Source organism: Amblyomma americanum, chromosome 1, assembly GCF_052857255.1.
Source record: "Amblyomma americanum isolate KBUSLIRL-KWMA chromosome 1, ASM5285725v1, whole genome shotgun sequence".
NCBI lineage: Eukaryota > Metazoa > Arthropoda > Arachnida > Ixodida > Ixodidae > Amblyomma > Amblyomma americanum.
Genome location: NC_135497.1, coordinates 36,968,069 through 36,992,183, shown reverse-complemented (window position 1 = coordinate 36,992,183; position 24,115 = coordinate 36,968,069). Strand labels below are relative to the sequence as shown.

At 46.6% G+C, this 24,115-nt stretch overlaps 1 protein-coding gene across 2 annotated transcripts; it reads left to right on the top strand.

Moving 5' to 3' along the window:
* Positions 1 to 3: 3 nt before the first annotated feature.
* Rpn10 (regulatory particle non-ATPase 10) lies at positions 4 to 20,182 on the top strand. 2 transcript variants are annotated; one of them, XM_077645458.1, is made up of 11 exons: positions 4 to 165; positions 370 to 510; positions 581 to 692; positions 768 to 854; positions 919 to 987; positions 1,063 to 1,124; positions 5,358 to 5,520; positions 10,866 to 10,980; positions 16,182 to 16,340; positions 19,665 to 19,759; positions 19,855 to 20,182. In XM_077645458.1, the coding sequence occupies exons 1-11, from the start codon at positions 140 to 142 to the stop codon at positions 20,056 to 20,058; spliced, it is 1,233 nt and encodes a 410-aa protein (XP_077501584.1). In that variant the 5' UTR covers positions 4 to 139; the 3' UTR covers positions 20,059 to 20,182. The 2 variants fall into 2 exon arrangements, with proteins under 2 accessions (XP_077501584.1, XP_077501585.1); XM_077645459.1 differs by having other exon boundaries at positions 5 to 165; positions 19,838 to 20,182.
* The last annotated feature ends 3,933 nt before the right edge of the window (positions 20,183 to 24,115 follow it).

The window sequence follows — 24,115 nt, the reverse complement described above, 5'->3', positions numbered from 1 at the left end:
GTACTACGGTTAGTGCGGTTAGTACGATCCGAGCCAACGTTGGCCCAAGCCACTGCTGCTACTGCAGCGGCTCTATTATTGCTTGCTCTAGTAAGTCATCGTGAGGGGCTGAGCTGCTGTGCGGCCAGTTCCAGTGAAAATGGTCTTGGAAAGCACAGTCGTCTGGTGAGCTGCAGCGAGTGGTTTTCTCTGGTCTAGTACTGTCTCCAATCGTCGTGGAGGCGTTCTTAGAGGGAATTCTGTGTGTTATAACTGACCGATGACTTGCATTACGTGTGCTAGGCTTAGCTCTGTATTGACGTTGGGAAACATTTCATTTGCAGTGTCCGAAAGTGCACTCTGAATTGTTATTGCTAAATTATATTGCAGTGTGGACAACAGCGAGTTCATGCGCAATGGCGACTTCATCCCCACGCGTTTACAAGCACAGCAGGAGGCTGTTAGTTTGGTGTGCCACTCGAAGACCCGATCCAACCCAGAGAATAATGTTGGCCTGCTGACATTGGCAAGGTAAGCGTATATCCTCATCCCACTATATTTTCGTCGTTAATGGGTGTTTTCTTTTTTCCCAATTGCACAGCTCCGAAGTTTTGGCTACGCTTACCACTGATGTCGGCCGTTTGCTTTCCAAGCTCCACCAAGTGCAGCCGAAAGGAGACATCAATTTCCTGACTGCTATTCGGATCGCACACGTAGGTTACCTTGCAGTGTTTATTGTGCCCTGTGGCGTCGCGTAAGCGTTGACTGTTCGTGCTGTTCACTCGCAGCTCGTGCTCAAGCACCGCCAGGGCAAGAACCACAAGATGCGCATCGTGGTCTTTGTCGGCAGCCCGATCGAGACCGATTCGAGAGAGGTGCGACAGTGTGTTGCAGCTTCATGTCGTGCAGACATCTTATACGGTTTTTTTTTTCTTTCAGCTCTCCAAGCTTGCGAAACGGCTCAAGAAAGAAAAAGTTAACGTAGACATAGTGAACTTTGGAGAGGACGTAAGTGCTTGTTTTGCAGTTCCCGTTCGTATTTATAAATGGTGCTGCATTCTTTGCTTTCATTTCCCTTCCTAGAATATAAATACGGAGAAGTTGGCGTCCTTCATCAACATGCTGAATGGAAAAGACGGTGGCGGGTATGTTCTGTTAATTTTTAATGATGGGATATTCCCTGACATTTTTAATTCGACAAATCTTCGGCGGAGAAAGATGTGGAGACAATATCGAAATTCATTTTGTGCTGGGACTTGGTGGGACAGCCTTTGATGGAAAGTTAACAGCCTTTGACGAGAGCTGCTGAGCTTACGATCATTAGTCGAAAAGTGAATGTGCTCATATCAAAATAGCCTTCTATTTTCCTATGTGTTGCAATGCTTCTTAGCATTTATTAGTGAGTGGCACAAAAGGCAATCACCAGATACCTTTTCAGGTTAATAAGGGTGTGCGTATATTCTAATATCCTTTTATTCGATATTATTTGGAATGAATCCGTACACGTGCTTTCTAATAGTTTTTTAATAATTGCACAAATTTCGAATAGGACACGCTGTAGGTTTGTTTGTTTTTGTTTTTCCAGGGGCTTTTAACAACTTTGAGCACTCTAATGTCTCGCCACATGCCACCACCATCGGGCTTTGGGGAAGGGTGGGTTCAGTAACTTGGCGTGTGGAGGCATTCATAGTTATCATACATATAACCTTCAAGATACGGCGACACGACAAGGTTCAGCCAGGCTTAGCAAACCCTGCATTCATGCCAAATATCAGAGGCCATGGCTCCAACACTCGTCATCAACTCAGATTTGGCGCTAGCTTGTTCGCTGTCACCATCTCTAGCAAAAGCTAGTTTTCCTGTGCATGGGACATGGCTGAAATGGTTTTGGTTTATGGGAGTTTAACGACCCAAAGCAACTCGGGCTATGAGAGACGCCGTAGTGGAGGGATCTGGAAATTTGGACCACCTGGGGTTCTTTAACGTGCACTGATATCGCACAGTACTTGGGCCTCTAGAATCTCTCCTTCATCGAAATTCTGTCATTGCCGGGATCGAACCCGCGTCTTTCGGGTCAGCAGTAGTTAATACGGTAGAACCTCTATTATAGGCACCACATAAAACCATCATGTAATCTAAAAAAATTTAAATTCCGTTTAATGCCACAGAAGCAGGCATATTGGCGCAGTATTTCTTCCAGAAAACGTAATGCAAGCAGGCAAGTCTAACAAAAGTATTGTTTTATATACTTTGTTTTTTGTTTTTCACCAGACACTTGTCGACAATATTTGCTGTTAACAATGCATACCGGTAGAAAGTAAATACATTTCTCTTTCTAAAGAGTTAAAATTTGTATTTCTCTTAAGTTGGAGGACCCCAGCCTTAAACCAATTCTGGTGTTTGTATATGCTGGTGGTAATGTAAATTTTGGACTAAGCTTGAGAACTAAACATTTCAGCAGCATTGCTTGTCTGGTTGGGTTGCACTAATTAATTTGACATCTTTGGTTACAGGCGCGAAAACAGACACAACACAAGGCAGAAAGACTGGACGGAGTGCAACTCGCAACTGATTTGTTTGAAGGCAACACGGACAAATATATACCATCTTACACGCAAGGAATACTATCATCTTCAAAATTGATATGATAGCAAACGAGTGAAAAAGTTGTTCTCAGCCTTATACAAAGATATGGACGTGTTGCTGACGCAAATGCTTCCTTTCTTTGCAATGTAAAAAGCTTCTATAAATTCCCTGGCTTTTGTATCTGGTTTTTGATAGAATTCGCGCACCGGAAAAGCATGGCTCACAAGTGCGTGACAGGCAGGACCTTATATGCTTAGGCATATTTGGGCCATCTTTACCTTGCTCAATGTTTCTTTCATGTTCCCTGATTCGCTCGTTAATGCAGCCCCCAGTTTGCCCTATATAGGAGTGGCCGCACGAGAGGGGAATTTCGTAGACAACACCTTCGATGCACTTCATGAACGATCGCCCACGTTTGGTGCCACATCCTCTCTCTTCTTTTCGATCTCTTACAATACGAGAGCAAAGGCTTCCGAGCTTTTCTGGGGCTGAAAAAACAAGTGGCACACCATGCCTGCTCGCGACCTTTTTCAAGTTGTGGGCCAACTTGTGCACTAGGGCACCACCACAGGTCGCACCACCTCTTCTCGAGGGACATCTTCTCCAGCTCTCACAGCCTTTCTCTTCATCTTCTGTAGCAGGCTTTCAGCGACCGCCGTTACGAGCGAACCAAGGAACCCAGCTGAAGACAGCCTGGCCAAATGGTTTTGAAAACTTAGTGGCATCTTATGAGAGCATGGCTTTCTGAGGGTGGATTCAAGACAAAGTGAAGCAATCCCCCTTTTAATTAGCTTGGAATGAGCAGAGTCGTATGGCAGAAGCCCCTTTTTTGCGCACGGAGCATATGCCCAGCAAACCTGTTCCTCACAAAGCACAATACTAAGGTCTAAAAACTGTATAACATTACCTTCAGGTACTTCACAAGTAAAAATTTAGCCATTTTCATGTTGTCTAAATAAGGATAAAACATCGCGCACAACGTTCTTCAAAGTTCAAGCTTCCGTCCTTGGTAAAAATGATTAAAAAGTTGTCCGCATACCTGAACACTTCAAAAACGTTACGAGCCGTTAAAACCTGGTGCAAAACTTGATCCATTTGGGAAAGAAAAATATTGTTCAAAACAGGTGCAACACAGGAGCCTATACATATGCCAGCTTCCTGCAGAAAACGCTGCTCGTCAAATGTTACGAAGGTAGATTGTAAATAAAACTTTAAAAGGGTTAAAAAATCCTCAATGGTTACACCCGTAGTATTCTGAAAAGAAATAGGGTCTTTACTTTCAATGCACTCTCTGACTGCAGTGAACATGGCTTCGTGGGGAACAGAATAAAATAAATCCACAACATCTACCAAAAAGGCGCGTCCAACATCACGATGAGATTCTAAGAATTCACAAACTTCATCAGATTTTTTGGTAAGAAAGGGGTCTTCTACATCAAGCTTACCCAAATTTTCCGACAAGAACCGGCTAAGCGGCCTATGCCATGACCCTTTTCCAGTAATAGTAGTTCTAAAGGGCATTCCTTGCTTGTGTGTTTTTACCGAAAAGAACACCTTCAATGCATTATTCTTGCATTCAGCAATCTGTTTGCCAAGACGGACTAAACCTAGCCGCTCACACATTGCAACAGCTCTGTCTTTAACTTTCGTAACTTTCACTTTGACAGGCGAGAAATTCTTTTCAATTGCCCGGGCTGCTCTTTCCGAGAAATTATTTTCTTTTCTGTTCACACTTGTCGAAAAATCCGGCGAGCGAAGCGGATTCTCTCGCCGGAAAATCTAGGACCTGTTCTCATCTGTTGAAGCCCGGGCTAAGCGGAACCGCCGAGCCGCAGCTGTTTCTCTTTTCCGCACACTTCCTAGCCACCACGTCACCGCTCGCGGCGTACACAGATATGGTTAGAGAAGAGCATAAATCGATGCTGTCTGTGTACCACAACCGTATGCACGCCTACGTACGTAAACGCAGGCACCTTCCCATTTTTAGTTCAGCGTATGCAAACAGACTGGGTGAAACGCCCAGCCTAGTGGCGCCATCTGCTTGTCAGGACGGGAACTAGTACTGTCAACAAAACCGGCGCTCCTCGTAACCCTAGTAGCGGCAGAATCGTCACTCTAAATAAAAAATAAAGCACATTTATCACTTATACGTTTGCTTACAGGTGAGGTGAGACGAAGCGATGGACCGGGTGAACGCGCTGAAAAAAGCCGCAATGTTGACGAATTCATTCAGAGGCGAGGGGTCCTGCGTTGAAGGGTGCCACCGAGCGCGAAAAATTTGGGTCCAGCCCGATCGACGTCAAAAGCGACCGAGTCGGCTTCGCTCGCCAGATTATTGGACAAGTGTGAACGGGCCCTTATACATGTGAGGTCTGACATTGCAGCTTAAAAATGTCAGGGGGCACTGCGTACAGTAGTTTCAATGAGCTTTTGAGAGATATACTCTACAACTGCACTTCATTTCTTATTATGGAAAAGTTTTTTTTTGCAGAGTGTTCATACACTTGATTGCTGGCTTTTTCTGTGTTCATGTGTTAGCTAGCAGGAAGATGCATGCGTGAATGGAAGAAAAATTTCATCTGTGATGAGAGTGGCTGATGTGATAAAATGTCAGCATTATTTTGTTCGCCTTGAAATGGTAAAGGTGCAAGGAATGTTGAGTAGCTGCCACTAAGCTATTTGGAGCTCCTTATGGTTGCAGCTGTTCACATTGCGGCAGTTACCTTACCAAGCAGTATTTGTTTATGGTGCACACTTGCTTGGCTTAGTGTGCTTGGGTGGTTTTTTTTCAGGTCCCACCTGGTCACGGTGCCTCCAGGTCACCAAACACACCTTTCTGATGCACTCATCAGCTCACCGGTGATTCAAGGCGAAGATGGCACTGGCGGCATTGGATTGGGAGTTGGCGGCTTTGAGTTTGGTGTTGATCCAAATGAGGATCCAGAGCTGGCCCTGGTAAGTACTGGTGTTTGTGTTGCACACACCTGGTAGCATTTGCCTAACGTGGATGTCAAGTGAAGGCATCAGTCTGCATGAGTATAGCTGGTGCCTAAATGGCCACAGTAAATCTACCAGGCAGCGGCTGAAACATGTTGACGTTTTTATGCCAGTGGGATGACAAAGGCACGTGTCAACCAGTTTTGACACCTGCTTTTTTCCTCCTGTTTGTATAGTGACCATCACCTGTTTTACTTAGTTCATCTGTTCCTTCAGTTTCTAGCTGCATTTAATGTTCTTGCAAGTGCCCATGCTTTTATGCAAAAGGGGACCAATACCAAGGGTGTGCAGGAACGTTAAACTGCAGTAGACTCACAAGAATTCAAATTTCAGAAATTTAGTTGATTGGCTATATTTTTGATGCATTTTAAAGCAGTTTAATTCGTATCGTGTATTCTGTTAAATTCGCTTAATTAAAATTTTTTGGCTTCAGTGCTCTCGGCTGAAACATGAGGTTTTTTATGCCAGTGGGATGACAAAGGCACATGTCAACCAGTTTTGACACCTGCTTTTTTCCTCCTGTTTGTATAGTGACCATCGTCTGTTTTACTCAATTCATCTATTCCTTCAGTTTTAGCTGCATTTAATGTTCTTGCAAGTGCCCATTCGTTGGCAAAAGAGCGTGGTGACTGCAGCCCGAAAAGGAAGCACGTGGTGCGACGCACGGCAGCCGCTGCTCACTTTCTTCCATGTTCGGGCATTAAACGACGGTAACTCAAAGCTTACTGCACTTTTCATCAGATTTTTTCAAAGCATGCGTTATTGGCGGCCGCATCTGGCAAAAACCTTTATCGGCGCTCCATACAATTTTTTTCTTTTTGTGGGTTGCGTTCTTTCTTTCCAAATTTAGGAGGTGGTGTCACGGGGGCTTGGAGGTGCTCATCGCTTGTCCGCTCCTGAGAGGAGTGGAGGTTTTCTACTCCAGGGGCCAAATTTACAGCGCCTCCTCGTTCGCTGTAACAGAGTTGTGTGGCCACACTTGTTCGTTGTATCTAACGTGCAGTGCCATTGCCCTAATACATATTTTGTCGGTAGGTCTGCCTTTGTTCACAATAAGCGAGCGTTCGTTATAACTGCGGGGCCGTTATAAGTGGGCTTGGCTGTAGTTAGAGTTAGCTATTATAATTTTGTTGATCACTTTACTAGATAACATATTTAAATTATTTAAGTCAACCCCCCTCCCCCCTTCTTATATAGCATGGCAGGGGAAGGGGGGTGGGTGGCTGTGGGCACATTGCACAATGAAAATGTATTAGTCACTGGACTGCTTATCAACGCTTGTGCTATTGTCCTCACTAGTGCTGCCGGGGCCGCCGCGGTGGCTCAGTGGTTATGGCGCTCGGCTGCTGTCCCGAAAGGCGCGGTTTCGATCCCGGCCGTGGCGGTCGAATTTCGATGGAGGCGAAATTCTAGAGGCCCGTGTACTGTGCGATGTCAGTGCACGTTAAAGAACCCCAGGTGGTCGAAATTTCCGTAGCCCTTCACTACGGCGTCTCTCATAGCCTGAGTTGCTTTAGGACGTTAAACATCCACAAACCAAACCAATCACTAGTGCTGCCGTTGCCATCGCAGCTGTCCCACAGCACTTCGTCGTCCAGTGAAATCCCACACTTCGCAAACAACCCGCACCACGACATCACGTGGAACAGCTGTAAATTTGCTTCACTGCAGCCTCCACACTTGCATCACTCATTCCGAAATGTCAGAATTTGTGGCCTTGCGCACATTTGCTCATTTGTTTGTGTAAAAAATCGCAGCAGTCTTGAATGTAGCCGTGAATGTGCACCTAATGCTTGCCAGACCCAAAGCACGCATGACTAAGCACAATAGTAAAACTGATCAAATTTGGCCGGCAGTAATGTGTCAAACAGAGCCAAAGAGAAACTATGCATGAGCGGTGTTTCCTCTGTCATCAGCTACCGACACTCCTCAAAGCGCTGCCGTTCTTAGTGGCGGTGCCGCCGCGATTGGAACAGAGGCCCTTCCATGAACTATCGACGCTTCCATGAGCGCCAAGTATGCAGTAAAAGTAAAAGAAATTGAAAAGTCCTTCCAAAGAAGCATTCGAAATAGCCGAATGCGACTGGGTATCACCGTAGAGCAAACATATCATAACCATTGCCATTGCATTCCTGATATCTTGTCTCGACTGTATTGATGGTGCCAGGCTTTGGTTTCAATTGTAAGTCAAACCCCCCCCCCCCCCCCCCCCCCCCCCCAAACTTCAGAGTTTTAAAATATACAGTGGAATCCCGATTATACAACTTTCTCGGGACTGCGAAAAAGCATCGTAAAATGCGGGCGTCGTAAAATCCGAACATAAATTGTGCCTATAAAAATACTGCTTTTTTCTCGCGACGAATTTACGAGAAACTGCAATGTCATACTCTGCAGGGCTTGGAAACCGAAATTACAGAAAAAGTAAATGCGATAAGAATTAATGTTGCAGTACAGGTACCAATCATACTTTATTCAAACGAACCTTTACAGCACTCCACTGCCCACTGCCGCAATTCCCGCCAGCTGGTGCGAACTTTTAAAAAAGTCTGTCAGTTTCTTTTGGACCTTGTTTGATCCATGAACCAGGAGCATTCGCTCGAGTTGGGCAACGTCCAAAAGGAGGGCCTCTGCGGCGTCGCGTGAACAGATGAAGTTCCATCTATGTGCCCTAGCACCTGTGCGAACGTGGTAGGCACAGGCACGGCATCTGTGGCGTCGTCGGTGTCCTCGTCGATGTTGCAGTGGTGTCAGCACTAGGCAAAGCCTCCTCGATGGCATCATCCAGAGATCGCAACGTTGTCGGCCTCCATGTACTCGGCGAAGGTCGTGGTGAGGTTTAAACCCTAGAAATCATGGCGAAGCCTGCATCGGCCTCGAGCGGCATCGAGGTTGCGCTGCGTCCCCAGCAGAGGAGGCAGTCTCGCTTAAAAGCCACAGTGCTTGAAAGTTAGCGATTGTGCTTTGCGACACTGCATTCCACGAACTGGCAATAAAATGCATGGCGTCGAGCACAGTGATCTTTTTTTCTGACTCACTGCGCTCCATGGCCACCAGCCGACACTGCACTAACCGCTTCCGGTACCTTGCTTCACGCACTTAATGATGCCGGCATCCAGCGGCTGCAGCCGGCTTGTGCAGTTAGGCGGAAAAAAAAAGAACCTTTATGTTCCTCAGGCTGGACGTATTGGGTGGGTGGCACGGTGCGTTGCCCACGAAAAGCAATATTTTCCTTGCCTTAGAACCCATTTTGTTCTCCAAAAGCAAAGACGTCATCCACGCCTTTTTGTTGAAGTTGTAGCTGCACAGCAGCGTCTTCAAAGCACCGTGGCTTTGCAAACTTTCCAACAACGAGCACGGGCAGCCTCTCGGAACCGTCCTTGTTTAGCACAGAATAGTGCTGTCACACGCTCTTTACTACGCTTGCCACCATGACAGCTGTCATCTTTAAACGCAAGGGTTTGCTCGGGCTGCATATGGTAAAAAATACTGCTCTCATCGACGTTGGAAATGTCACAGGTCTTGTATGCAGCAATCATCTCCGGCAGCAACTCCATCCACTCGTTCACCGTCGGAAACGTCCCCGGAAGTGGTTTCTCCGCAGGAGCAGCTGTACACAATCCTGTTTCGTTTTTTAAAGCAATCCAGCCACCCGTTCGCCAGACTCAATGCCACAAGGTCCGCCTTTTCTTTTAGAATGGCGCCGTCATCGTTGATAGCAGAGCTCCATGCTTGATGCAGCCACTTGACGAGAACTTTTTCTAACTTCTCATGCTGTCCTTCTTTTGCCGCTTTCCACTTGAGCCTGAACTTGTTCGCATTCTGCAATATCACCGCTTTGTTTTCCAGGATCGTCTTAAGCGAAGATTCGGGTACTTTAAGGTCCCGGGCAATGCTGGCTTTCGTGGCTCCATGCATTTTTCCGCTTCCTCTGTAATATTGAGCTTATCACCGAGCGACAGAACTGTCCGCTTTCAGGACATCGTGCGTCGCGTTGCTCCACACAACTCAAAATCTTGCTGAACGCTGGTCGCTAGGATTACGACGAAGGCCATGTGCGATAAATCTAGGCCTCTCCGCGCTACCTTGTCGTGATCTGCTGCTGGAAACTGGAAGGAAAGAAACACTTTCCCAATGCGACGAGAGGCAACGCTGCCGAGAAGAGAGTTGAGAAAGTGATTGTGGAGAAGAAAACGTGCTATTTCAGCACAGTGGGCGTCGCAGGCGGCTGCTGGTGGGGGAGAGAGAAACGAACGATGAGACGAGGCAGGGAAGAAAGCTGTGCGCGCTGAGGCAAAACCGGTCTAGCGAGGTCAAGCGCTCCGCATGCGGAGAGTTTGAGCGAGGAAAGAGACCTGCGGCACTTTTCTTTTGTCCGCCGTTCCGTCCCGCACTTTGCAAGAGTCGTCGTGTAATGCGGGTCAGGTGTAAAATTGCATCGATAACCAGGGTTTTTAATGTATTCGTTGTATGGGAACTTCGCCGGGACTGTGTTAATCAGTCGGGAAACCCAGGTCATCGAAAACCGGGGAACGTATAACAGGGGCTGCACTGTAGGTCGACTTGCAATCGTGTAAACTCTAACATGAGTCTCTTGTTTTCTGACATCCGCCAACACTGGTATTACTCTGTCGCAAGAAGCTTCGCTTTACCTCAAACAAGCCTATTTTTTAAAATTAGTGGCAGGCTCCTCTAAAACACCTGGTATACGGTGTATAGCAACCCTGGAGGGTACACGCATATTTTACCACAAACAGAACTAACTTATAGGAAAGGACTTCCGTTCCAGGGGTAAGGAAAGCACTAAAGACTGCTTACATGCTGCGAATGTGAAAGCATGCGCATGGGGTGTTCGGCTGCAGTGATGGCATACTACTCTAATGTAGTGGCCGGTGAAGCTGGTTTGTTCACGCCGCCCGAATGTAAGTTGATGACTATACCAAAACCCAACGTGAAAAACTAGTGGTATAGCGTGCAAGGTCTTTCCTGGTGATGGTAGGCACTGCCGATGACTTCATGAGGTCATGGAGTTTTCGTACTGTCTGGCATGGACAGCAATGACAACGCCGGATTTTCCGCCTCATGAGCCACGTAATGCTTTCGCATTAATAACTGCTTGTAATTGGACCAAGCAGTTCTTTCAGTGGTTCATTTTTGGATAATGCTGTGCAGTCTGAACTGCTTTTGGATAATGCTGTGCAGTCTGCACTGCAAGCAGTTTATGATCAATTCAAGTGAGCTTGTTGCTCTCTGGTGTGCTTATTCTGTCTATGGAGTTTAGCTGCTACAGTCTGTGTATTTTGCAGGCACTGCGTGTGTCCATGGAAGAACAGCGCCAGCGTCAGGAAGATGAGGCCAGAAGAGCAGCTGCCAACTCTGCGAAGCAAGCCACCCAAGCTGCTTCCACTACCGAGGCAGAATGTATGCTTGCAGGATTGTCTTGATACAGTAGATGGGGTGGCGCGTCCACATCAAGTTTGCCTATTTTCGGTTCCGTTTATACGATGGTCGGAAAATTTGTTCCGATTAACGAGATTTTTTTTACATTGCCTTAATACAGAATCAACCAACTGCGAGGCGTTGGTTCCGTTTAACCGACTTCCGTTTATCGAGATTCTACTGTAGTCAAACCTTGTTATAACGAACACTGATACAGAGAATTATTGGATAAAACAAAGTAAAAGCAAACTGCTTGATTTCAAGATTTGATGCCAGACCAGTTATACTAAAGCAGTTTTTTGTATTCATGTGGCTATGTGCCAAAAAATCTAAGTGAAGTGCAATATTTCGATCGTTTGAATCACCCACACGTTTTGCACGCCTCACCATCTAGGGCCAGCGAAAGAAACTAGCATCATTGGCCGACCGGCACATTGGCACGTAATCAAACCAGCCATCGCCACGGTGTACATTTCAATGGAGGCAAAATGTTAGAGGTTCGTTGCTGTGTGATGTCAGTGCATGTTAAAGAACACCAGATGGTTGAAATTTCCGGAGCCCTCCACTATGCCTCCTCATAGCCAGGGTCGCTTTGGGACGTTAAACACTACAAAACCGAACCAGCTGTCGCTCCAATTAGCTCTGTCGCTTAATAGAGCAACCTCATGCAAGCGGCAGTGACAGGCCAGGTATGCAGTGTGCACTAATGGAGATGTGCTTTCATTCACACGGTGTGTTTGCACTCTAGCTTAGTAAACGCTCCCATAATCCGGTACCTCGATCTGCTTGTTATTGAGCAAACTATGCAAGTGAACATTGTGCTGCAAGGAATTATGCACTCACCGCTGAAGCACAGCATCACTGGGGATCGAGTGCCCATACCCGGTCGGATTGACACTCGTCTCAACCTGCAGTACGCTCACTTGTAGCCTGACTTGTAGCCTGTTGCAAGGGTACAAGCAGGTTGTTCTCTCTTAATATTGCAGTTCTGCCTCACAGCGATGGTAAACGACTTATTTTTCTCTATGGCAATGGTGCATGCGGCAGCGCCAATGACCAGGCCGGTGCACTTACTGAGGTGAAGACTGGGAGGATTGCATATGTAAACTGGAGGCCAAGAAGAGTGTACGGTGGGGTCACGCATTCACTTCTCGGCAGTGAGCCAAATTTCCTGTTGATGCAGAACCAAGCGACAAGGCAGGCAGCAGAGGCAAAACACTTCATGCAAAATTTTTCATACACAGAGCTGCTTTCATTTAATTTTTTTTTTCTGTCTAATACCCTCAAGTCCTGCAAAGCAGTGATTAGGTTGTTCATTAACTAAATTGTTTTGTGTTTGTGCGTTTATTTTTGTTCTATGACCCAGAATGAAAGGAGAGAGATATAGAAAGCTTTAAATTACAACATTGCTCATTTTTGCAACTTTGTTTTCCACCTTTAAACGGCGTTTGTTTGTGTTCACTTGTAGATTTGTTTGCGAAAATTTATGTGCATACTTAAAACGAATATTGGGTATAACATATTTTCGCTTAATATAGTACTCCCTTATAACGAGGTTTCACTGTACTGCTGACACATGGGTACTTTCGGTACGGATCGAGCTCTATGCAGATCAGGCCCTGCTACATGGCCATTCCATTCGCAATCGAGGGCTGTTACCCTTGTGCTCAGGAAAAATGTAGTGCAAAATAAAATTAAACATGCATAAAGGTATTTTAGAACTGCTATAGAACTTCAAGAAAAGCTTATTTTAATCAGTGCGGCTTAATTTCAGAAATTATGTTCATGTTTTCCGCACCACCTGGCTGCCTTGGCTTTAAGCAAACATAGCACCCACGTGCACGGGCCAGTGGTAATGTGTTTGCATGCATTTGTGATGTAACCTCTGTAGCTGCATCACAGCCACAGGATCTTTAATTGATGTGTTTTTGTTTGCTTGTACTTCTTACAGGCCCATTTATTTACTATTTGTTCACAACTGCATAGGCATACAGCACCACCTCTCGTTGGCAGGTGAACTCTCCGATCGAGTGGCAACGTGTAGCAGCCTTGCATGTGGAGCTCGCTGAGAACTTCAGTTGAGGTCGGGCTCAATCGGAAGTGCCTGTGTGGCAGTAGTACAGTTAAACCTGGATGTACTGAACCTGTATATTGTGAATTCCTCGATATTATGAAGTTTTTCAGTTCCCCTATCGCCGCCCCCACTGAATCGCGTGTACAGTAATCCCGCTTTGTAACGAAATCGCTTTACTCAAAATATTGGTTTATTCGAAATTTCTTCGGTCGCGACCCAAATGCATGCATTTTAAGCCTTTTACTCGGAAGTGCACGAAGAGCTTGACCCGCTTAGAGCAAAGTGGCGAACAGAGGCATCGCCGCCGCGGCGGCCACCCTTTTGTGCATGCAGTGACATATTAATACTGCCGATGAATTAGTCTCAGGCAGGCACAGAACAGGCCACAAAAGTACCAAACCTACGACCTGCCGATGACCTGCCTAGTAACAAGTATCAAGCGAGTGCCCCCAGCTGTTTACAACGGGGTGAACGGAAACGTGCCCGAATCGGTCGTCATCGCATCGCTGCTGTCCCCCGTGGTAGGATCCAAACGAAAATAAAATTTTCTTGACGCTTTGCGATGCCAGAAAACCGCGGTCTTTTGGATGCCGAAAAGTGGCCAAAAGACCGCGGGAAGACTTGCGCCGTAGCATTCCAAGGGGCACGCTCCGTGAGCAAAATTTTACGGCTCTAAAGAACATTTTTGGCACTGAAACGTGCCAAAAAGCACAAGAGAGATGTCCAGCCCATTCACGCTTGCGAGTCGCGAGTGATGTGAGCTAAGCCTAACAGTTTCACATTGGCCAAAGCAGACGAAACTCTCGAAAGCACGCGAACGTCATTCCCGAGAGTTTTCGCTTCAAACGAGAAGGCAACTCACAGGTCGCGCTTGCAAGCGTGAACAACGGTGTTGTCGAGCTGCTGCCTGGTCGCACGCCCTTTGCCGTGTTCGATGCGAGGAGATGCGTGTTAACAAATCGGGAAGACGACTTTGGGGAAGCCGACATAGAAATTAGCTTGCTGCTCGTCATAATCGGCCTGCATCACAATAAAACGCTGCCCCTAGCTTCGTTGCACTTTTGACGGTGCAAATTGACCGATAACTTGCCGAAAACACGAAAAATCTGAGCGTCGCCAGCGGTGAGTCAGGCTGTCAACATGGCGGGTCAACGCAATCACTGTGTTTCCCCGGCGATTTTCTCAAGCCGGTCATGCTTGATTCACGCCATCTGACTAGACAGTCTAAATGCGTGGTAGAGTCATTGAATTTTGTTCCTAGACATCTGTCAACGACGCGGGCACGAACACTGACACTCGAACAATAGAATTAGCACAATGTCGTTGACAATGGTGTGCCGAAAAAATCAATTACAAACTGCACAGCTGTACACCTCGGGGAAAAAAAAACTGCCCTGTAACCATGCGAAGCCCCTACTGCAAATACTGCAAAACCGCTAGCGACGAAATGCGAAGAGTCCGTTTCCTGGGTCGCTTTGGGACGTTCAATCGTGTAAACCATGCTGTTTTCAATGTGATGTCACCTACGTTTATTTCTTATGGTTTCCGTTCTGCATGGTCCTTTCGAGCCTTCTCGCGAAAACTGCATTTAATGAAAACTTGGATGGGACGAAAAATCCTGGACTTTTTCACTTTCGTTATATCCAGGTTTAACTGCATTACGTGGACTCAATGAGTTAGACCTTAGTGCTCTCATTTAACATGTGATCCGCACAAACAAATAAGTGTGTGCCGCGCACAATGCGCCCACACTCTGTACAGAGTCTTGTTCCCTTTAATCCTATCACCTCCCTTCCCCGTGTACATAGTGAAGGTGTTCTCATGAAAATACCTCTGCAAAATCGTGAGTGGTCACTCAGGATCACTCACAAAAGTTTGGTCAACTTGCGGGCTCACTCGAACTCATGAACTCACTCATTTAGGCTCACAACTCACTCAGACTCACGACTCATCTAGGCTTACTCACTTATTTCAATTCACGACTCATTTGTACTCATTTTGACTGGCGACTCATCTGTGCTCACTCATTCAGGCTCACTTGCACATTTCAACTCATGACTCACCCATGTTCACCTTGACTGGGTACTCCTATAAGCTCACAGATCTGACTGCTGAATCGTTCTTATGCCCAGTGGCCCAAGTTATGCACCTAAAATGCCAAAAAATGTTGAAAACACTGTGATGCGATGAGCTCTTAACTGCAGCTAGCCTGTAGCCAGGCCTGGCTCATAGGCCTAGAGGCCTGTAGGTGCCGCTCGTGGAAAGTAAAGATCTAAGGCTGCTTGCATGTGTTCTGCAACCAATTAAAAAACAGCAAAGGAAGAACTAGAGCAACTGCGATACAGCAAGCCATAGCTAATATCCAATGAGACCGAGCGCAGCGACTAATCAGCTTTTCTTGCCTTTTAAAAATGTTCTAGAATGCAGCAGACAGACACAGAAAAACTATTTCTGCAAGTGGGTTTTAGACCCTGCTGGATCCCTAGGCCACTGCACGGTCCCGCACTGCATCAGGTTGGTCACGTCGGGACATGGTGTCGGCAGCCTGAGTCACGCAGCAAGCTGCAATGTGCAGCAGCCACAAAGCAATGAAATTGCTCTGCATCATCATTCTCGACCAAAAGCCTATTCAGTATTATGAATGCACAGGAAACTCGTTTATGGTTGTTACAAACTCGTGCCCAATTGGCATCATGGATTCACTTGGGATTGTGGGATTATTCAACCTCACATCATGGACTTGTTTGATTTGGTACGCCTACACTCTATCAGACTGAAAGAGACTCTGATCACGATCTGGATGTGAGTCTACTCTCACTGCAACTCTTATTATGGTCCGAGTGTGAACCTGGACTCTCAACTCAGATCGTGATCTTAATTAGCCTGAGTGAGTCAACTCATGAGTGAATTTGCCGACCTATGCTCATGAGGAGACAGTGGTACGCGCCGCACAGCTTTTTCTTCCCTCATTTTACATTAGAATATCTTCCTGGGGGCGGCAACCTAATGGAAGTCTGAATTAATGGCTATCTGAAGTGTTTTCGTAGCAGATGAAGGTTCTGTGAGGAGGCTTTTTATTCTTTTAAGTTACTTTAATTGGTTTGTGCAGCTGGCTCAAGTGAAGAACGGCTTTTGGAAAGGGCCCTAGCCATGTCCATGGAGACAGAACCTGCCCCAGCAGCCACGACTTCTAGCCTGCCGGACTTCGCTGCCATGACAGAAGACGAACAGATAGCTTACGCCATGCAGATGTCCCTCCAGCAGGCTCGTGAGTGTCCATCTTTTTCTCGCACTCGCTCCTTTTTATTTATTTTTTGTAAGCTTGTCAGCGTATGAATACTGTGTTCAGATTAGTGTTAGAAAAACATGTTCTCTGTCTGCCATGTGTAATCTTGAAAAGGATACTGAGTACAAATTGAAGTTTGCATCTGTCAATAGATAAGTGTATAATTATAATGACAAGATTTTCACTGAAAACGGAGCTTTCAGAAATGGTAGGAAACCTAGCCTAGAAGCGGTAACAAGAAAAAATTAAATACAGATTTCATCACCGCATTCTGTTTCACAAGCAGAATGTGTTGCGTCAGGACATTTTCACTCGGGCCACTGAGGCTAGACTACGCCGTTAGTCACTTCCAGGTGGTGATCATGGAGTCCTTTCCGGTCCTGGCTCCACAAATTTGAATCAAGTGGCGGGGAACTTCTTAACTACAATTTTTGCAGCAATGAATTTGTCCTTTGCTTCTGGACAAAGATAACAGCGCTATAGATTCAATTTTTACTGGAAACAAGTTTGCTGGCATTGTGCACAGTGTCCCTTTAAGCTAATGACAAGCCTTGAAACTGCCTATGTATCAATCTGTAAACATCAGTGGGCTTGAGAAAATACTGGCCAGCCCTCTTCAAGAGAGCTCCAATGTTTTGTGACCAGTTCAGTCTCTTCAGGGATGAACGGGATGGCCTGGAGTAGCAACTTGTTTGTGCGGCAGTCTGTTGTAGTTTCTCACGTGGCTTGTCATATGTGGCATTGCGTACCAGATATGAGAAGCAAAGGCAATAGCTGTTGTGGATGTCATTGCAAGGTTGGAATAACTGGGCATGTGGTAGTAAGGTAAAACCCGCCAAAACGAAGCTAGCCACCAAGTACAGTAAAACCCCGTTAATTCAGAAAATCCGGCCTTCCCACTCCCTCCCTTCAAAAATGTATGTAGGTCTATGGCAGCAAACTCCCATTAATTAGGTGCGCACCGGTTAATTCGGACTGGAGACGGGCCATGGCCGGTGCTAAACTGAGTTTTATATCCCTGTCACAGCCAGTTTTAATGGGCATCGAGTCGAGGGCCTTCGAAATTCTCAATCGCCATCGAACTGTTTGTGTCGCTGCTGTTGTAGGCAGGTGCCACATGGCAGTGGCTAGGCCGTCTGTGTGGCTTGTCTGTGCGCCCGCGTGAGGCTCGCGGCGGCTGGCACGCGTCTCGTGCTCGTGCCGGCATTCGCTGGGCTGGAATAAAGCTGTCCGGTTGGAGTCTCAACGCTCTCGTTTTCCCTAACCCAACATGGTGCCAGAAGTAATGGAATTCCCACAGTAAGCCCAGCCGAGGCTGCTTCCTCTCGCTCGGATACGCATAAACGGTGGCACACGTCACAGCAGCGTCTACGGCCTGGACTACGCGGCCAGTACATGGCGTCCTTTGTCATTCAACCGCCCGAGGCCTTCTGCTTCACGACTCCTGCTGACTGGCCGAAATGGAGGAAGCGGTTCGAGCGTTTCTACACGGCTTCCGGTCTCTGCGACAAATCAGGGTCACATCAGGTCGACACGCTCCTTTACTTGATGGGCAACCAGGCCGAGGACGTCTATGCAACCTTCAAACTCTCCGGTGAGAACGCTCGGAACTTGGAAGTCATCCTCTAAAGCAGTTCGACAGCTACTTCATACCGCGGCGCAAGGTCATTTTTGAACGGGCACACTTCAACACAAGGGTCCAAAACTACAGCGAATCTGTGGAAGAATTCTTAACTGCGCTTCACACGCTTTCCAACCATTGTGAGTGCGGCACCCTCTGAGAGGAACTGGTTCGAGACAGACTGGTCGTCGGCATTCAAGACCAGAAATTGTCAGCGAGACTGCAACTAGATGCTGATCTTACTCTTCAGAAGGCGCTAGAGAGTATCAGGCAGGTCGAAAGGGTTCGTCAGCAGCAAGCGGAGCTTCACCCCGAAACGCTGACTGTCAACAAAGTTGCATCAGGCAAACAGCAAGTTACGCACCCCACGAACGCTGCTCACGTCAGCAACGGCCGAAAGCGCGTGACGAGGATAAAGACTATAGGGCACTCATTACCCTGCTTCCCGCTGAAGTACAGCTCACCGACTACATACTTCGGCGTTGATGACAGCGTTACTGTAGCCGGTCAGTTGACTGATGCAGAAATTATTGCTGATGCCCTCGGTGCAGCTGGCGGCGTGTCCAACGAAGATGACCCCCCAAAGAACTTCCGGCACGGCGTATCACTAAAGAAGCTGCATATGCCCTCTCTGTGTTGGAGGAATTTTGCCTCGACGCCCCGCATAACACGCTTGCATTGGAGGGGTTGACACATGTGCGAAAAGTTGTCGTTGCCATCCTGCTCTCCACGAGAAAACAAACGATTACAGACTTTTTTGCACAACGAAGGTACAGAATAAGAGCTTTCTTCTTGTACTGCTTTTGTTCAATAAATCTGCATTTGAATAGTTGGACAATTTCTTTACTCCCGTGAGATCCGAATTAACGAGGTTTTACTGTACCAGTTTTCTTTGGCTTCCAACATGTAGATTGTCTTTTTTTCAGTCTTTCTTGTGTGATAAAAATTCACTAGCTGTTTCGGAACAAAACTTGATTCAATATTCAGATGCGTAACCTTCGTGCACATTTGGCAGCCTCGGAGATGCTTCGTTCTTGTGTTTTTGTCATTGCGCTTGTATAGCAAGATTGGCCTATTGGCAGCGATACCTGTATTTTAGTTCTTGCTCTTTTCTACCTTGCAAGAGCTTTGTTTCACTAAGGGAGGTCTTTCTTAGGAGCTGGTATTCTATTGATACAAGGCAACTTCTATTTCTCCTCAGTGTCCGTTTTATTGCTGTAATTGTTTTTAGCCCAAAATACGAATGCACATACCATATAAACTCTCTTAAAGGCCACACTTTTTTTTTTAGGTTTGGATGTGAATTATGAAGGTGCGGCCCATACATGAAATCAAAAAACGTATTACTTTTTTTTTTTTTCTTCAATACCTATTCCAAAAGGGTGCAGCCCTTACAGGATATTATATGGTAATCTACAGTGATGCCCTACTTCGAAAGCAGGCTAACAGTGGATGAATTCGGAGTATCCTCTGTCATATTGAAAAGGAAAGGATTGTTAGGAGAGGCAGAGCATGAATGAAGGGAACATGAGCGTGAGAAAGGCCTTTGAAGCTCGTGGGCAACAGTTCCTCTGTTCATATTTCTGCACTTTGCCTCCAAGGGTACCATTTTGCCTAGGACAGAAGCAGAGCAGGACTTGGTGCAATTTTAAACCAAAGAAACTGGAAGCTTTTATTCCATGCAGAGTCTGACAGTTCTGCATCGGGGACAGCACCTAGGGCTTCACCGGCTGTGAATGAGGAGCCAATGGAGACAGACGAGCCTGAGGAGCCCAAGAAGGTAGGCCAAGCCCAGTCATTTAGTGACCAATACCCTACCAAACCCTGAGCTGTGCTCTTCAACCCGTTGAAGCTTCAGTGACGGCCATTGTGCAGGGTGAGGCAGAGTCCGAGGACTACGAGATGATTCGGGACCCCGCCTTCCTCCTGTATGTCCTTGAGAACCTTCCTGGTGTGGACCCCCAGAGCGAGACTGTGCGCAATGCATTGGGAGAGCTGACACAGGGAGATGCTGGCAAGAAGTCTGCTGAAAAAGACAAGGGTACACAAGACAAAGACAAGTCTAGTGGTGACAAGTAGTTGCCTGTCCTCCACGGGTGCCCTGCTGCATGGCTTGGCCCTGCCCTTTTGGCGGTGCTGATTTTCTATTGCTAATGGGTCCCTGGGGCCGCATGCTAGTAATAAAGGGTTTGTTGTGTCCGCATTGCTCCTGAGCATTCTTTTCCACACAGGTAGGCTTGTTCCTGGAGAATAGGGCTGTAGAAGCAAACACATCTCTTCTGCACACCTTCAGCATGTGCTCAGACTTGTCTTCAGCAGCTGAAGGAGCCAGCAAAGCAACCTTTGCAATTTACCTCTATGCTGTTGGTTTACTGCTGAGGAATGGGGGGGGGGGGGGGGGTCAGTGTCTCACTGGTGGGCTTGCCTTTCTGTAATTCCAATGCGCTAGCAATCCCGAGAGGAGAGAAAATTAGTAAAACGAGTGTTGGTTCGGTAGACCTTTGAAGAGGCCACAACAGGTTTTTTCAAAGTATTGCAGTTTTCTGCTTGAGTGAATAATACAAGAGCCTGCAATTATATGCCCAAAGTTTGAGTGCCCTGGTACATTAAAAAAAACTCGAGGAAACCCACAGACAATGCTGACGTGACGTCACAAGGGCGTACACATGCTGGCTGCGATTTGAAAGGACATTTCTCCTGACCTTTCGTGGGTGCTTGAAGTAACGGTCGTACCTCATACTAAACTGGTGAATGTGGTACTGCGCAAAAGTGATAACAGCAACGACAGTTGTCGTCAGTATACAGTAGAAATCTATTATCTGCATGACACATTTGCGTAGTGAACGCGTCCAATACTCCGGCTTTTAAAAATGCATTAGTTGTGGGACCGCGCGCAGTCTGGCTTTTCGGCGTCGAAGAGGCTGCTCTAAACGAACCGCGCGAGTGCTCCCGTCCCTACACCTTAAGTAGAGGTCACATATGTGCCTTGAAAATGATACTAACGAGTCACAATTGCGGCTGCTCCAACCCTTTGAAGACTATTCGATGCGCAATACGACTATGCCAGCGACATGTTTTTCAGTTTGGTTTATGGGGGTTTAACGTCCCAAAGTGACTCGGGCTGAGGGATGCCATAGTGAAGGGCTCTGGAAATTTCAACTACCTGTAGGGTTGTTTAACGTGCACCGACATCGCACAGTACCGTGGCGGCTCATGTCTTTCAGTTGAGACTTCCTCGGCAGCTGACTGTACTCGGAATTCGCATTATAAAGGGGGGAAAAAAATGCCGACGATTACTTTACTTCCCGATGCGAAATTTTAACAGCTCATCAGCTGCTTCAGCTTTTCGATAAGACTGAGGCAAGGAATTCGAGCAAGACATGCATGTACAATTACAGACAACTTATTTTTTAACACATATTCCTTCAAGAAACACTAAACAGTTCTTGATTGTAATGAGGGAAGCTTTCTGGTTGGAGAAAAAGATATATATATGCTCGACTTGCTGCACCAATGCTTGGCTCTCAAACACGAGGTCTATGCAAGTGTTTCGCGAGGTTGTCACAGCCGTGGGGGGCGTTAGGAGCGAGAGGAATGGGATGTTCTCGCGCATAAGTAGTAAGAGATTCCTGTTTGTCTTTGTATCTACATTAAAGTCCCCCACTACTAACATTGGTGTGGATCGACACACACTTCCAAACGGATTGACTCTTAAACTGCTGCCGGAAAGCCTTTGTTGCACCTTCATTCTTCGCGTTTGGCCACGGCCCCGGGCCGGTGATTGTAGCAATGTCTAATCTTGTTATCGCCTCTACAATAACTTCATGCTGGTATGAGCGTATAGTTTTCCCTAACGCCTTCATCAGCGAAGTGCACGGAAAAGCTGTCCAGGTGAGCTGCCTTGCTCCCGATCATATTGTTACGCGCAAATCTCCGACGCAACAAAACCAATCAACGAGGAGGTTGAGCGAAAACGTCACACCAAAGCTGATCTACTTTATTCACGCCCAATGAGGCGACCTCCTGAATAGCTAGCTGCCCTTCTCTCTACCTATTGCTAAAAAGCGAAACGAGGGGCTAAATTTCAGTCCACGCCGGCCCATACACCTTCCACGAGTAGGCCTAGCTAGTCCGCAGGAATCGTTTGTGCGATTTCGGCGATTATGAAGAGCGAATTCACAAGTTTTAGCTAATGTAAATGACCGTCCAGTGTAGTTCAGGATTGCTTGCATCGTAGGTAACGTGTACAATACCAGCGTTGCGCGGTCTGCCGAGCAAGGCCATTTGCCGCAGATGGCCCGCATACTTTCCTTCACGATATTTGACTCGAGGTATTCGGCTATAAGGGGGTGGAATGAGGACAGAAAAGTTAAAAGAACAAAATAATGTTGCATGTATTTTATAGGAGAAGGAAAGAACGGTTACCTTAAGTAAAATCTACCCCACGCAATACAGCAGCAAATGTCCGTGGTGTGGAGAAAAACCCACGTTAATGCACATAACGTGGGTGTGTCAGAAAAACGAGGATCTAGCTGCAATAAACAAAAACCCGACTGCGGAACAGTGGGAGGGGATGCTCTCCAGCGAGGACCCGGCCGTCCAGCGCGGATTGGTGCGGAGAGCCTACCTGGCGGCATACCTCAGTGGAGCCCTGGACCAGGGGCCCCAACCCTGTTAAGACGGGCTGCAATAACTCATCGGAAGATGAAGAAGACAGCCCGCGACCGCTAATAACACATTTTAATATCAAATATAAATAAAGTTTTTCCTCCTCCTCCTGCAATGGCTTCGCTTGGACAAAGAATGGGAAAAGGCAGAGAAGAATGTCACGTCAACAGGACCCGATGGTATCCCAATTATGTTAGTCTGATACAACTTGAGTCTGCAGTGAAGCTCCGCCCACATTCAGGACTGCTGCACTGGATTCCTCCACGACGAAAAAGTAGTCCGCTGTTGGAAGATTTTCTTACTACCTAAATAAAAAGCTTATCACAAGAAAAAAATAAGCTCTATAGAGTGTTGATACCTGCATTGTTTAAAATAGCCAAACATTAAAAAGCTGACTTCGTTTACTGTTGCGATTGGCCAACGGAGTAATACAGGATGCTGCGGGCCGTGGCCCAGTGTTAGCAACTGCTGTTTTTTAGAACTGTATCCTACTATAATAAAGAAATTTGGCCCAAAATGTTGAGTTGTACTGAGCAAATTGTTAATGGATTGAGAAGTATGAGCATGATATACAAGGGAAAGGGGGACAAAGCTTAAATGGCTTCTGTCCCATAACAGTGATGTCTGTGGTTTATAGGCTGGTGATGCAGATTACAAAGAACAGACTGCAGGCATGTGTGGGGAATGAGGGGGTGCCAGAGGAGCTACAAAATTGGTTCCGGACACAAAGGAGGTTAGAGAACAATGTTTTCACTGACGAAGTGTATCAAAATAGCAGAGCAATTTTAATGGCAACCTACTTCTAAAGTCTGTGTTATTAGCCAAGCATTTTTCAGTTATTTTTTTATTATGGCACTACCAGCGAGTAATCTCGCAAACAGCGTCGTTTTAGGGATATTCTTGTGCTGCTGTTTTGCATGACCACTAAAAGCGCGAATAGTTGTGAAAGTATCCACTATTTGCAGGTGCGCAAGTCTGTTGGTTCCTTCCATGCTGTGGTCTTGAGTCCGTTTTACATATCACGTCGAGCGTAGACGTGTACCATACCGTGCTTCTGAGAGCTCAAAGTTTTCAGATGCACAACTGCATCTTCTTGCTCCTTATATGTCCGTACAGAGATATCGACCTCGTGCAAGGTTGGATGAACAAATCAGGAGTATGAACAAAATTTAGACCAAGTACTGAAGCTACCATTGGGCAGCTGCCATCACCAAGTGCCGGCACTCAACAGATGGAACTGTGGCAGGATATCCAGGGTCTACCACGGGGGTAACAACGGCTAAAGAGGACTCCTAGAGAGTTAATTTCACTTTTGTAGCATTAGAGGTGCCACTATTTCTTCTGCTGCAAAAGCCTTTTTTTTTTTTTTGCAGTTGCTCCACCGCAGGCATGTACTGGCGTTGCTCTGTACACAGCAGGCAAGCATTACACCATGAAGGGGTATTAAAAAAATATATAAATGACTAAC